The 13072-nt window shown below is 38.2% G+C and overlaps 1 protein-coding gene across 1 annotated transcript in view; it reads left to right on the top strand.

The window, feature by feature from the left end:
• The window catches only part of llgl1 (LLGL scribble cell polarity complex component 1), a 71361-nt gene that overhangs the window by 8846 nt on the left and 49443 nt on the right, over positions 1–13072 (top strand). The window contains exon 2 of the mRNA XM_057860826.1: positions 3373–3470. Within this exon, the coding sequence (XP_057716809.1) occupies positions 3373–3470 (98 nt within the window). The remainder of the gene's footprint in view (positions 1–3372; positions 3471–13072) is intronic.

Raw genomic sequence — 13072 nt, forward strand, 5'->3', positions numbered from 1 at the left:
ATGCTTCAACAGCTTCAAATTTACAATGATAACCTGAGACAAACAATTTATTCAGTCTAGTGCTACCAAACAAATGAACACAACGCTTAGTTTTATGATTATACACACTCACAAGAACAGTACATTATTTTTAAATAATTAAACCCACTGGGATGTCAAGAAAAGATGGAAACAAGTCAGAGTGAGAGAGTTTAAGAGGATGCTTGCCATGCTAAAGTTAATACTTAGGTGAGTAAAGATCACTCATTAAACGCCTTAAAAGGCTAAAGCAACATTGCATATTCTCTCATGGAATATAAATAAAAATATATACAAAACAGGCAAGCCTGAAGCTTCCTGTAGCAGCCTGCCTTCAAGCTGCTGCAGGGTCGTTCCAGGGTCTTACCATTGGTCATCACTGGCCACAGTTGCCCACACAGATGCCTGATCAAAATCCTTTTATCGGCTAATTCTTTTGTTAATCGGTCGATGGCCGATGTTGGGAAAACGTACATATATCGGTCGACCTCTAATAATCAACCAATGTGAGCGGTCTTGATTGGGACTTTTTTGACTCTCTTTACTGTCACTGAACATGTTTCAGTAGTGTAAATATTAATTATTTGTTGCAACATCCTTAACGCCCCGGTGTAATTTTGTTGCTTGTAGCCCTTATTCATTACCATCGACAGTTAAAGACATCAACTCAATTTCAACTGGGAAGGCTGGCATTGACTGATCATGTTTTATTGCCGATCGAATGATCACTTGTCTACCCTCCCCGTCAAAATTGACTGGATGTCTATAGCCGTCAATGGCAGCCAATCATTTCGGGTCACGTGATTGGATTGGGGACGCCCCTAGAAAAAGCCCACAATGTAAAACTTTTCCGTCAAAATTAGGGCTATCCCAAATGACTAATTTTTTTCCGATTAATCAGCCGATTATTTTTACAATTATTCGATTAACTAATTTAAAAAAAAAAAAAAAAAAAGTATTTAGCAATGAAATTTTTGTTGATGCTTTTTATTTCACAAAAAAAATTGGAACACTTAAATTCTTTATTAAAGTACAAATAAATACGTAAATAACAATAAATCACGATTAAACAATGAGGTCAAATGCTGATTGCATTACTAGTGCAAAAGAATGGAATGTAAACTTTAAGAACACTGACTTCACCTTTCCAACATGATTCAAAACAATTCTTAAAAAAGAAAAAAATCTAGCATTATTTTATAGTATACTACATTATAGAAATTAGAATAATTATTCATTGCCAATCAGATTTTTCATAAAGCGTGTCATTTTAAAGCTATTCTTTGTGTAGAATCTGAATTCTGAAGTATGTGGAATTAACTCCAGAAATTATATGACGTGCTTTTATTTTTTTTACCGGAAGTACGTTCGCTAAACCGCTAACCATAAGCTTTACGCTCCGCAAAAAAAAGCACTTTTCGTCATTGCATGTGGTGTCAGTAATAGATTTTTTTTTTTTTCTTTTTTTTCGTTTGCAAATGCTGTTAACCAGTGATTTTTCATGTTTGAAGTGTAACCTTTTAACCGCAAGTTTGAGTTTTGGAGAAGACTGCCAATGTTTTATAGCAGGCTATAGTAGGTTGTCTTTTTTCTCAATTAGTCTCAATGTTGCAAATTTTGCAATGCTAACATTTACAGTGTTTAGTATGGATGTGTTTCCTTACTTTTTTATGGCTGAACTTTAATTCAATGGCGTGTTGATGACCAATATACAGCTATGAAAGGAACTGGAGTCTCATATGCCATCAACACACACGCACAAATGTATGCAAACTCGTATGCACGCACTTGGCGCTAAAACGCAGCCGTGGAAATTACCGCCCTCATTTTTATTTACCGTGCTTAGCAACTAATATAAAACATATCGTTAGTTAGTTAGTTAGTTGGACTTACGATCCGTCAGGTTGTTGTCTCCTGTCGTCTTCCAAAATTACAACTGGGTGACGGGGCTTTAGGTGTTCATTCACAGCCCATGCCTGGTATGCAAGCTTGGCATTGAAGAAACAGGACACAACAGTGTACCCTTTTTTTGTTTCGTTGAAATAAGTCAATGTTTTGGCCACTTTGGTGCGCTTTTTTGGGTTTGTGCCGCTCTCCCCGCTTGCATACCAAGCGTCGGACATTCTCAACTTTCCACGCATATATTTTTTTAACCCTTCATTAACCGTCGACGGGATGTTGTGCTCGTCGACGCATTTACGACAACTAGTCGGGACAGGTCTAGTCAAAATTAGATGTGGGACAATATATCAAAATGGTGATGTATTGCGATACTTTGTATTCCAAAATGTTATCGTAATGCTCCTACCCAGGGTCGATATATGGTTTTAAAAAGGTGTCCCTATTGGGTAGGGATGGAAAAACCGAGGCTTTCCGGAACAATGAACCACTTTTGAGACAATTGCCCTAAATTGAATCACTGTTTCGAGGCGTTTGACACACTGCAAGAGCTCCATCTACTTGATAAACAGTGCATGTTTCTTTTTCAAACTAAAGTTGTCAAATTGCCTCAGCATTACATATCTTCAATAGAATTAAGTGGATGTCGTCTATTTCAACTGTGACCTTTGACTGGGAGGGTCAAAGATTGGAAGTCTAGCACCATCATTGGCACTGAAACGGAGCAGTCTATGCTAGTCTTACTGGTTTTGGGGACATTTATTGGTCACTTCATGTTCATTTTAGGGCATTTTCAGGTCACTTCATGTTGATTTAGAGTTACTCTCCGGTTACTTCCTGGTCAGTAACTGAAAATCAACAGGAAGTGATCCGTAAATCAGTATATTATAGAATGATTTCCTGACCCATCTATCGATAATTTGTTGTATCGCAGACCGTTATCGTGAGCCTTATATCGCAAATCGTATCGTTTCGTAAGCTACGTAGAGGTTCCCGCCCCTTGTCAAAATATTTTATTTTTTTTGTACAGCTAAAAACTTTCCCAGCTGCTGAGTCTGAGGCCAAGAGAACTCACTTTACATTTGTATGGATTTAATTAAACAATGTTTGCAACGCATCGCTCGTAAAGAAACGCCGCCAATTTTGTGAATTCTCCACCAACTTTATTGAGGGTGTCCTCCCTTTTAGACGCCTTAGTCTGACCTGTGTAAATACTCACAGACACAAGAGGGTGTGTCTTATGGTTCAGACTCTCCAAATCTGTGGCAGACACAATTTCTTGCCTAAAGTGAAATGCATTAACTGTATTGTGTGTGGCCTGGTTGCAATGTAGGAAAACAGCTTCTTGTTGGTCATCTACCTCTGTTGTCCAATGTGTTGTTTGCCCACCATTTGTGGAAAGATGGCCGTAAATCTGTCTATTCATTGTCTTCTCTCGGCTTGTCACTTTGATAGACGGTGGAGCATGGATTCCCACATCAGCCCAGCGCATTGGCCTACGACCCCGAGCTGCAACTCATGGCTATCGGCACAAAGGCAGGCGCCCTTAAAGTGTATCCTTTCTCAATGTTGAGTTGTTGCATACAACCTGTTCCTGTGGGAGGTAGGAATGGCTATAAAGTCCAATGAGAAGCTGTCAAATGTGTTTGTTAAAACTATAATCAGTCTTGCCTTGTTTGTATTTTATGCATCATTTTCATGTTTCTGCATGTTCTTGTCATGAGAGATTATCAAAGTGACATGAAGACACAATGTTTCGATGAACATTTGTTTTTGTAAGGATAATTTTTAGTGTCGCAAAGATACCATTTTTTGACGCCCAATACCATTCCCGACACTCGGCTGTGTAGTATCGACTGGTGACAATACTGAACAGATACCATGTTTAAAATCTCTCTCTCTCTCTCACTCTCTCTCTCACTCTCACTCTCACTCTCACTCTCACTCACGTTCATTTGCTGCCACCCTCCCACTTTAGATGGATTGAAGATCAACTGGTAGTGGGATGGCGCATCTTTGTCAGAACAACAACAATTATTATTATTTTTTTTTTAACTCATTGGCTGCTATTGATAGCACTAAACGTCCCATTTGGGCATCTATTAATATGTTGGGAAGGGTGAAAAATGCACTTTATTTTATTTTTTAAAGGCAGTATGCGTAGCTGGCGCCTAACTTAGGTAGGGCGACGAATTGTTATAAACTACGTCTAGAAGAGTAGATCCTTGGTCAACTTTCTCATCCGACTAAATTAGTGCTGCAACGATTAATCGATTAACTCGAGTATTCGATTAGAAAAAAATATTCGAATTAAATTTTGCTGCTTCGAGTATTCGTTTAATTAAAGTGGCGTTGTAACGGTTTGTTTTGAAAGTGTTTGCATTTAGCTTTATTGATTTGGGTGGATACACTGCCCTCTAGTCTGCCTCATTTCACATGGCTAAATCCAGCTGCTCCCTGTTAAGACCAGCCTAAGCTAAGTTTCTGTTTGCGCTAAAGATGTTTTTAATACATTCGTATTTTAGTTTATAGGTATATTTAGCCGTTTTTTGTGGGAATATGTGTCTGAACCATTTGTTAAGAGGACTGTTAAAAAAAAAAAAAAAAAAAAGTTAGCATTTTATAGCATTTAATCTAGCGGACTTTTGCTACGTAAGTTAGCCAATTGTTCTTTTGTTGTACAAAGATCCTTATTTATTTATTTATTTTTTTCATACCGTTTGAAGCTCAGCTCGGGTATTTTAATTTTTTTATGTCGCTTATCCGATTACTCGATTATTTGAACTAAATAGTTCATCGATTAATCGACTACTAAAATAATCGATAGCTGCAGCCCTCGACTGAATAGTGCAGTCTCTCAAAACTTTTGACCATGGGTGTACGTATTGTGCAGCATTGGCACATTAATTCTGAGTACTTCCCGATAGGCCTGAACGATATTGGAAAAAACTATTGCTGTGATTTTTTTGGGGGGGTTGCGATATATTGCGATATTATATTGAGATATTAAAAAAAAAAAAATATATATATATATATATATATATATATTATATTGAGATATTAAAAAAAAATATATATATTTTTTTTAAAAGACATTTTTACTAGATGACTTGAATAGCTCTTTGGAAAGACTGGATGACTCATCATGACCACAGTGTACAGTATTCCATCGTTTTTCGCGGTTAATAGGGACCAGAACCCGTCGCGATAAGTGAAAAACCGCGAAGTAGCAAGTGCCGCAGTTACCGAGAGCTGGGAAAGGGGATGAGAGAGGCTGTGCGAGCGAATAAAGCAGATCAAAGGTTTGTGGATCCGGGAAAAAAAAAAAAAAAAACTATCGCACGTCCTTGCGATGGGACTATCGCGCATGTGCACATCGCGATGGCGATGTTTAAACGATATATCATTCAGGCTTACTTCCCGATACGTTGACGTCATTTTGTTGGTACAGATACTAGGGGTGTGCCATCTTAGGCACCCCACGATTCGATTTGATTACGATTCACGGTGCTCCGATTTGATTATTGACGATGATCACTGTTATCACGATTATCGATGCATTGTACATTAATGATTAATAAAGTAGCCAAACAAATTTATGTCCATTATTTATTTAAAATATCCCAATGATTCAACAGGAACGATGGAAACATGCCCATACAAAACAACCCCTGGCCTTAAGCTGCTTTTTTTATTTTTCCACAAGAAAGTGCAAATACATTAACATTTGAAAGGCAGTACTTATTTCTCTCAACAATACAATAACATTTACAAAGGTGGAATGAATTCCACATATTCTGGAAACAAAGTGTCTTTAGAAATAAGACTTCTTTTAACCAATATACTTTGTTTTCACATGTCACATGTTTGTAGTGTTACCACAGTACTTAATCATCGTTTTACACGCTCTGCATATGAAATACATGTTAGAGAATTAGCTAATTAGCTTAGCGCCCCTTAGCTTAACTGTTAACATCTCAAAAACAACAACAATAAAGGCTAAACAGTACAAGAGGGTTCATGTACTCACCTCTTATAGACGCACACGGGTCTTAGCAACACACTCAGGACATTTTTCAATTGACATGAATTGAAAGTACTGCTGGACATCTGAAAGACGAGGAGCAACGAACTATCTCTCTTCCCCTCTCGCTCCAAAAAAATTGCACACAGAAGCGCGACCGCCGGGTCGCTTCCTGCCTGTCTCATACACAAATTTATTTCCAGTCTTTTGAAAAGGGGTAAATCTCTCGCTCAGTAACCGGCATCATCCATCATAACGTTGTGCATGCGTCTGTTAAAGGTGTCCGGGCGGCAGACGTGTCTTGAATTTCGTTCCGCTACGAGCGGCTGTCATAAAGTTATGGTACTGTAAATTGAGAGTACTATCATCGTTTTTTGAACCTTTATGAATCGTGATCAAATCGTCATGTGTCAAATCGCGATGCATATAATAATATATATATATATATATATATATATATATTTTTTTTAACTCCCTTAACAGATACTGGTATCAGTATCCGTGCCACACTGTTTAAAATATGAATTCATATGATATTTTAAGGTCAATTTTGTGAAGCCCTTTGGGATGCTTTTGATGATTAAGGGCTTTGTAGATAAACTTGACCTTATAGGAGCATATAAGTTTTTAACTATTTGGTTTCCAATTACGTCCACTTCATTTGAAGTGGTAGGGTCGGCAGCGAATAAATGATTTGTCACCGTTCCAGTTCAAATGGAATAGATGTATACAAGTGATAAACAAATTTAAATTCACAGAAGGATGGAAAAAAAGTTGCATGATTTGTTGTCTATCACTGTCAATGGGAACCAATGAGTGAAGTTAGAAGTAGTACACTGTAGTAAACAATGGTGTTTTTAGCCCTGATTTAAAGGACCTGATAGTTATAGTACACCTCAGATCCCAGGTATTTTGTTGGACTGTTCCACTGGTGAGGAGCATAATAGCTGAATGCTGCCTTAACCTGCTTTGTTCTTAGAATGCACAACAAACCAGTTCCAGATGACTTAAGGGCGTTGGTGGTTTTGTATGCATCAAGAAAATTAATTAGTAGTTAAGTCCAAGGGTGTTCTGTGTTTTGCAGCCCTGCAGTAAGATTTTTTTAATCTACCCTTTGATTCACAAGAAGGCATTGTAGTAATTTCAAGACTGGCGTAATATGGTCCAGTTTTCCTTGTGTGCTGATGAAACAGGTGGCTAGAATTATTAATATTGGACTACAAAGGGAAACAAACACAACATAATCACCTCATATGGAATTTCACTCAGGGAATTTGAGAATCCCATAAATATGAAGCTTTGGTTGCGGCGAAGGGGTTTCTAGCACCCTACCAAATTCCTTCCTTGTGACATAAGAGCTGTGTTGATCTTTGTGTGGTGGTGAAAACTGGCACCAATACTGTGGTGGTTTTGTGGTTAATTGGTAGCCAGTTAAGCCTACTATTTTCTATATATCATGTTCCTTTTTGCTCTTGTGTTTTCAAGTTTAGGAATTTTAGAATACGATCCACTTTAAAAGAGGGACAGGTCTAACGTAGTGTTTGTGTTGTATAATTTCCTCCCATGTTTATCAGTGGTCTTGCGTGTTTGTCTTATTGCGAGTGTGCAATAGGGAGCAAATAACAGGGTTCATCAACATGCCAATGTCTGTGCATAGCAACTGTTTTTTTGGCCATAATGCACTCATTTATCACTGTGTGGGAAGTTGTGTTTGTATATGTGTGCATTAGACAGGAGAATCAGCTCTTAGAAATGTAGCTTTTAAAGGAGTCTGAGAGAAGGGGGAGTGAGTGAATCGAGCTGGTGGTACCAGGCATTTGGAGGGAGAGAGTGATTGAATGAGAAATAGTGGAATAGAGTGATGCAAATATATTGTTGCACGGAGAAAAGATACATGAGAGTGACAAATGAGAGGAAAATAACTTGACACTCTTCCAAAATGACTGATACAGCAAAACCCAGACAAGTCTTTGTCATTCTGTAAGAGTCCCAGCTGTAGCTGGAATTTTTGGAAAGTCAGCGCAGACTGCAAAGCATGCAAAGCTGCGGAAATGTGCACCCACAGGGAATCTGGACAACTTCAAAATGAGTCATTTTGATGCATTAGACTGCACCCCTAAGAGCTGTAAAGCAGGTCAGTAGCTACCAGGTCCCACCTGCAAACCCCATGACATTTTTATTATAGTATTTGTACTTAATCCAATTATATTAAAGTCAAAACAATGGGCAAATGTTGAATGGATATGAGCACTATAGATGGGTCACAATGGGTCTTCAGCAGTCTTGAACTGCACTTATTCTGGTAATTTGTACCTATAGTCATAAATCATTTTTGGCAGTGTAATATGACGTAGTTTTCAGGATGTTGATAGACCTTCAATCAATCGAGATTTAAAATGATTTGGGGTGGTTTAAATTAGGGGTGTGAACAAGATATCGAAATGGTGATACAGTATATCGTGATGCCGATCGATCGGGTCCGATCACGTCATTTTCAAAGTATCGGAATCGGCAAAAAAATATTGGACATGCCTTCTTTTTAATATATATACTGTATATTTTTTAATTAAATCGTTTTCTAATTGTATTTAACGTTACACACATAATATGTTCCACTCATCCAGAGTCTTTAGTTTAGGCTTATGGTAGGGTCATCAAATTTATCCCGTTAATTTTTTAAAAAATTTATCGCGTTAAAATGTTTAACGCAGTTAACATATGCGCTGCACGACCCACTCACGCATTGTCGCGTTCAGTCTGTAATGGCGCCGTTTTACCTATGTATATAGAGCTAAAAGGAAGCATAATCTGAGTAGAGTGAATTTTGGCAGCCTTTGAAGCCTTCAATCCGTTTGAAATGAGAGGATGGCAGCGAATGAACATTCCCAGTTCATTATAAGTTGGACGTCTACTAGAGATAAACTCAACTCAGTTCATGGCAGATGGGTGAAAAGAGCTTGTTTTTCTGTTTATTACCGTATTGGTCCGAATATAACACGACCCCCTATTTTTCAAGACTCGAGTTTGAAAAAAGACTTTTTGAACACCAAATTAATTTTTATACAGAAAGTAATTACAGTACATCTGAAATGATTATAACAGTATATTAGAGAGAAAAAGCATGTTATTTTGCCTCATTCAAATCTTAATATCTGAACATTTAAATATGTAAACTAAAGTGCAATCAAATATTCGTAAATGAATGGCTTCTGGTTTTTGAAATGTAAATAAACCACTCGATTGTGATAAAACAACAAAATTGCAATAACTGCATTAACCATCAAAGTGAGTTCTAACTGTAACTGTAGTCTTGAAACAAATCTGAATAAGGAAAAACAATGCAATAAAATAATGCAAACTGGTTAAACTTGAGAGTAGCTGAGATTTGTCATGACAGAACATTACTCCTCAAGTTCAGCATTCGCTTCAATGATATCTGGCGCCATCTAGCGTCGTCAATGGGAACAATGTCTAAACCCCAAATATAAGACGACTCCAATGCAAAAAACACAGTCTTATATTCGGGCTAATACAGTACTTTTCAATAAAATATTAGTTATTTCCTGACCCATGTATTAATAATTGTTATCTTGCCATATGGTGAGATCATTATTGTGAGCCTTACATTGCAAATCGTATCGTATCTTGTGGTACCCAGAGGCTTCCACTCAAAGTTTAAATGGTTAGAGGGCAACATTTCAGGAATACATGTTAAGTCTTAAATCTGCAGTCTACAGCACATATTTTTCAGTGACTTGAGGTAATACCACACACTTAATCTACCATGTCAAATGGAAAATAGGGCAAAAAGCACTCACCGCCACAGTAGGAAAACAACCAAATACTTTGTGACCTTTTGGGTGGATCACAAACCCCTCAACGTAACTATCTACATTACACCTGTATTTTGTTCAAAAACTGCTTCATTTATTTTGTATGGGACATGTGTGTACATTCCCCAATAATCTGACTCTTTGACATGGGTTTGACCTGGAGGCCCGTGCTGGCATACTTGGTCTACAGTATACATTAGCTCTATACAGTATTGCCAGATGTGTGGAGCACCTACCTGGGAAAAATGCTGTTTATCTGTCAAAATTTTGGCAGTAGCTGGCTTGTGTGCTAAGTGAAACATTACAGAATTTATGCTATTGTAAACTTGCCATTTCTCTCCTCTTGTTCCCATGCGCACTATGAAAGTATTACTCTTCAGTCGTGTGTTTACAAAGGCAGAGTCGTATTACAGCACAAAGTTTCTGCTTCAGCCACATTCTGGGGCTCGGAGTGTGACACTGCAAATTGACTTTTTTTTTTTCCCCCCTCCGTGTGTGTGTATATATGTCGAAAGGCAGTGGGAGAAAGAGATAATATGTGGGGGCTACAGGGCAATGTCGAGGACTCCCGTCTCCTGTCGTGGAATGTGTGCCCTGGGTTAACCCTCCTAGTGTGTGTGTGCGCGTGCGTAGATGGTGTGAGTAAAAGCTTTGTTGCTCAGTCTTGTCTTAATAAAGAGAGCTTTTGAATCGGTTTCCAAGACAACCAGTGCAGTTGCCTGGGATAAAGTGCTCTGACCAGAGGACTTTAAAAATCTGCATCTCGGCACATCAGGCGACTTTGTTTGACTTACCCAAATGCTTCAGGTTCTGTGTAAGGAGTGTTGACTTTGTCTGTACCGTGTCTTTTTTGTATGTGTTAAAAGACATGAAAATTTGGTGACCGTGCACTTCCAGTATGAGTGACTAACATCCTGAGGATGAGCTAATATTTACACACCTACACACAGAATGTTGCTTTGCGTTGGGGCACTGACAGCGAAAATAATTCAATACAATTCCTCAGACATGTTAAACAGCTAAATTGCTAAAATGATAGATTTTTAGGGGAACGACCATGGATCTAATACTTGTTTCCTACAGAATTTTGGAACTGGATAATCTCGGTATTTTCGGGATTTAATCCCATACTGAATAAGCAATATATGATCTTATCAAATTTGCCTGAGTTAAAATGATCTTATCGAATTCCATGTTTTTCTTGTGAAATTGATAGCAATGCTGGGGTTTGACACATTTTAAACATACTGTTTAGTGGGGAAAGCCAGAGAAAAAGATATTTGCGAATAAAAACATATTGTAGCATTGCATGTGGAAACACCATAACTAAAAGATGCTTTATTGCAGGTCTCCAGACTGCTCCTAAATAGGGCTATTTGACCCCTAAAATTTGACAAAACACAAGTAGAGTTTTGATCTACTTGAACCTGTGCTAGTAGGATTTTTGCAGATTAAATGTTTTTAAGAAAAACATTATTTTTCTTGAATTTTTTTATGGGTGACATACCTCTACTCCACACCTAAGCCTAATTGCTGGCGGCAATGCGCAAATAAGTAGCAAAAGGATTACATTTATCAGTAATAGTAAAAATGAGTGGAAATGAAAATATTGACAGGGTTCCTCCAGCTCATGGAAAGTTGCAGTATATTCAATACTTATTAATATTGTTTGAGACTAACTTGATAACAAACCAAAATTGTGGGCAAAGGCATGCACAACAGGATGTCAAGTAGTGTGATCTAGTCGTTGGGACGATGGGATGAGTTTTAAAAGTATGTGGAAAAACAGCAGGGCTGCAGACAGCGACTAAATGGCCGCATTTTGATAGCCTGAAACTCCAGACTCACCACTGTTCCAGCTATAGGATCTGGGTCCCAGCTCTTTATTGACCTCTCGATCCCGAACGAAATCGTCTGTGCAATCAGATTTGTTTATTTGGGTGACGTGTTCTTAACGAGCAACGTCACTCTTGCGCGTTGGAAGTAGTCTCCACAACAACACAGATGGCGAACGGGAGAGCCGAGAATATATTCCTATCCACAGTAAATTCAGTTTTAAATGACCAAAAACACATTGGGTCGCTAAAACCAACAGTCTCTCGCGCTACCCATGTTGAATAAACTTCTCCGTTCTCCGCTCTCCTCGTATGTTTACGTCCTGGAGCTAGAGTTTCTTGTCGCTTTGCCAACGTCACGTCCGCCTGTCGCTGATTGGTCCTTTCCGCTGTCTGTCTGCTGTAGCTTGGTCCGCCCTGGGAATTTAATCTGCGGAACAGTCGCCAGACTCTATAGCTGGAGTAGCGGTGAGTCTGGAGTTCTAGGCTAGCATTTTGAGACTAAGATTAGAGCCAATATGAGTATTTTTTTCATCTACTCGCTCATTCGCGACCAGTAACATTGCAGCGTTTTTTGTTGTTGTTGCTGACCAACTCCTTAATGGTTAAATCCACTAGTTGGCAATGCCGATCGATTGGGTCCGATCACGTCATTTTCAAAGTATCGGAATCTTTTTTTAATATGAATATATTTTTTAAGTAACTCGTTTTCTAATTGTATTTAACGTTACAGACATAATATGTTACACTTATCCAGAGTCTTTAGTTCAGGCTTAAGGTAGGGTTATCAAATTTATCCCAATAACGGCGGTAATTAATTTTTAAAAAAATGTATTACGTTAAAATATTTAACGCAACTAATGCATGCGCTGCACGACCCACCCACGCATTATCGCGCTCCATCTGTAATGGTGCCGTTTTGCCTATATAGAGAGCTAAAAGGCAGCATACAATGAGCACAGTGAATTTTGGCAGCCTTTGGAGCCTTATTTTAATTGGCTAAAGCTTTACAATCCCTCTCCCTACGATTAGAAATATCATGGATAGCAATGTGGGGAAGCAAGGTAGCAAATGATGTTTTTCTTAACACCTTAAGTTATATCCCATAGCAGAGAAGATATATGAATTGGTAGCACTACGCACAGTTGTGGTTTCACTTGTCATGGTTCCACTTCCCATCATGCATTGGGCATGGCCTTCAGTATCATTTACTGAAAGCTCAACAAATACACTAGATGGCAATATTTAGTCACAATATACAAAGTCACAAGTCTTTCTATCCGTAGATCCCTCTCACAGAAAGAATGTTAATAATGTAAATGCCATCTTGAGGATTTATTGTCATAATACACAAATACAGTACTTATGTACTGTATGTTGAATGTATATATTAGTCCGAGTTTTATTCATTTTTTTCTCAATGTATTGCCAAAATGTATATGATCGGGAAAAATTATCGGGAA

This window comes from Corythoichthys intestinalis, chromosome 16, assembly GCF_030265065.1.
Source record: "Corythoichthys intestinalis isolate RoL2023-P3 chromosome 16, ASM3026506v1, whole genome shotgun sequence".
NCBI classification, from domain to species: domain Eukaryota; kingdom Metazoa; phylum Chordata; class Actinopteri; order Syngnathiformes; family Syngnathidae; genus Corythoichthys; species Corythoichthys intestinalis.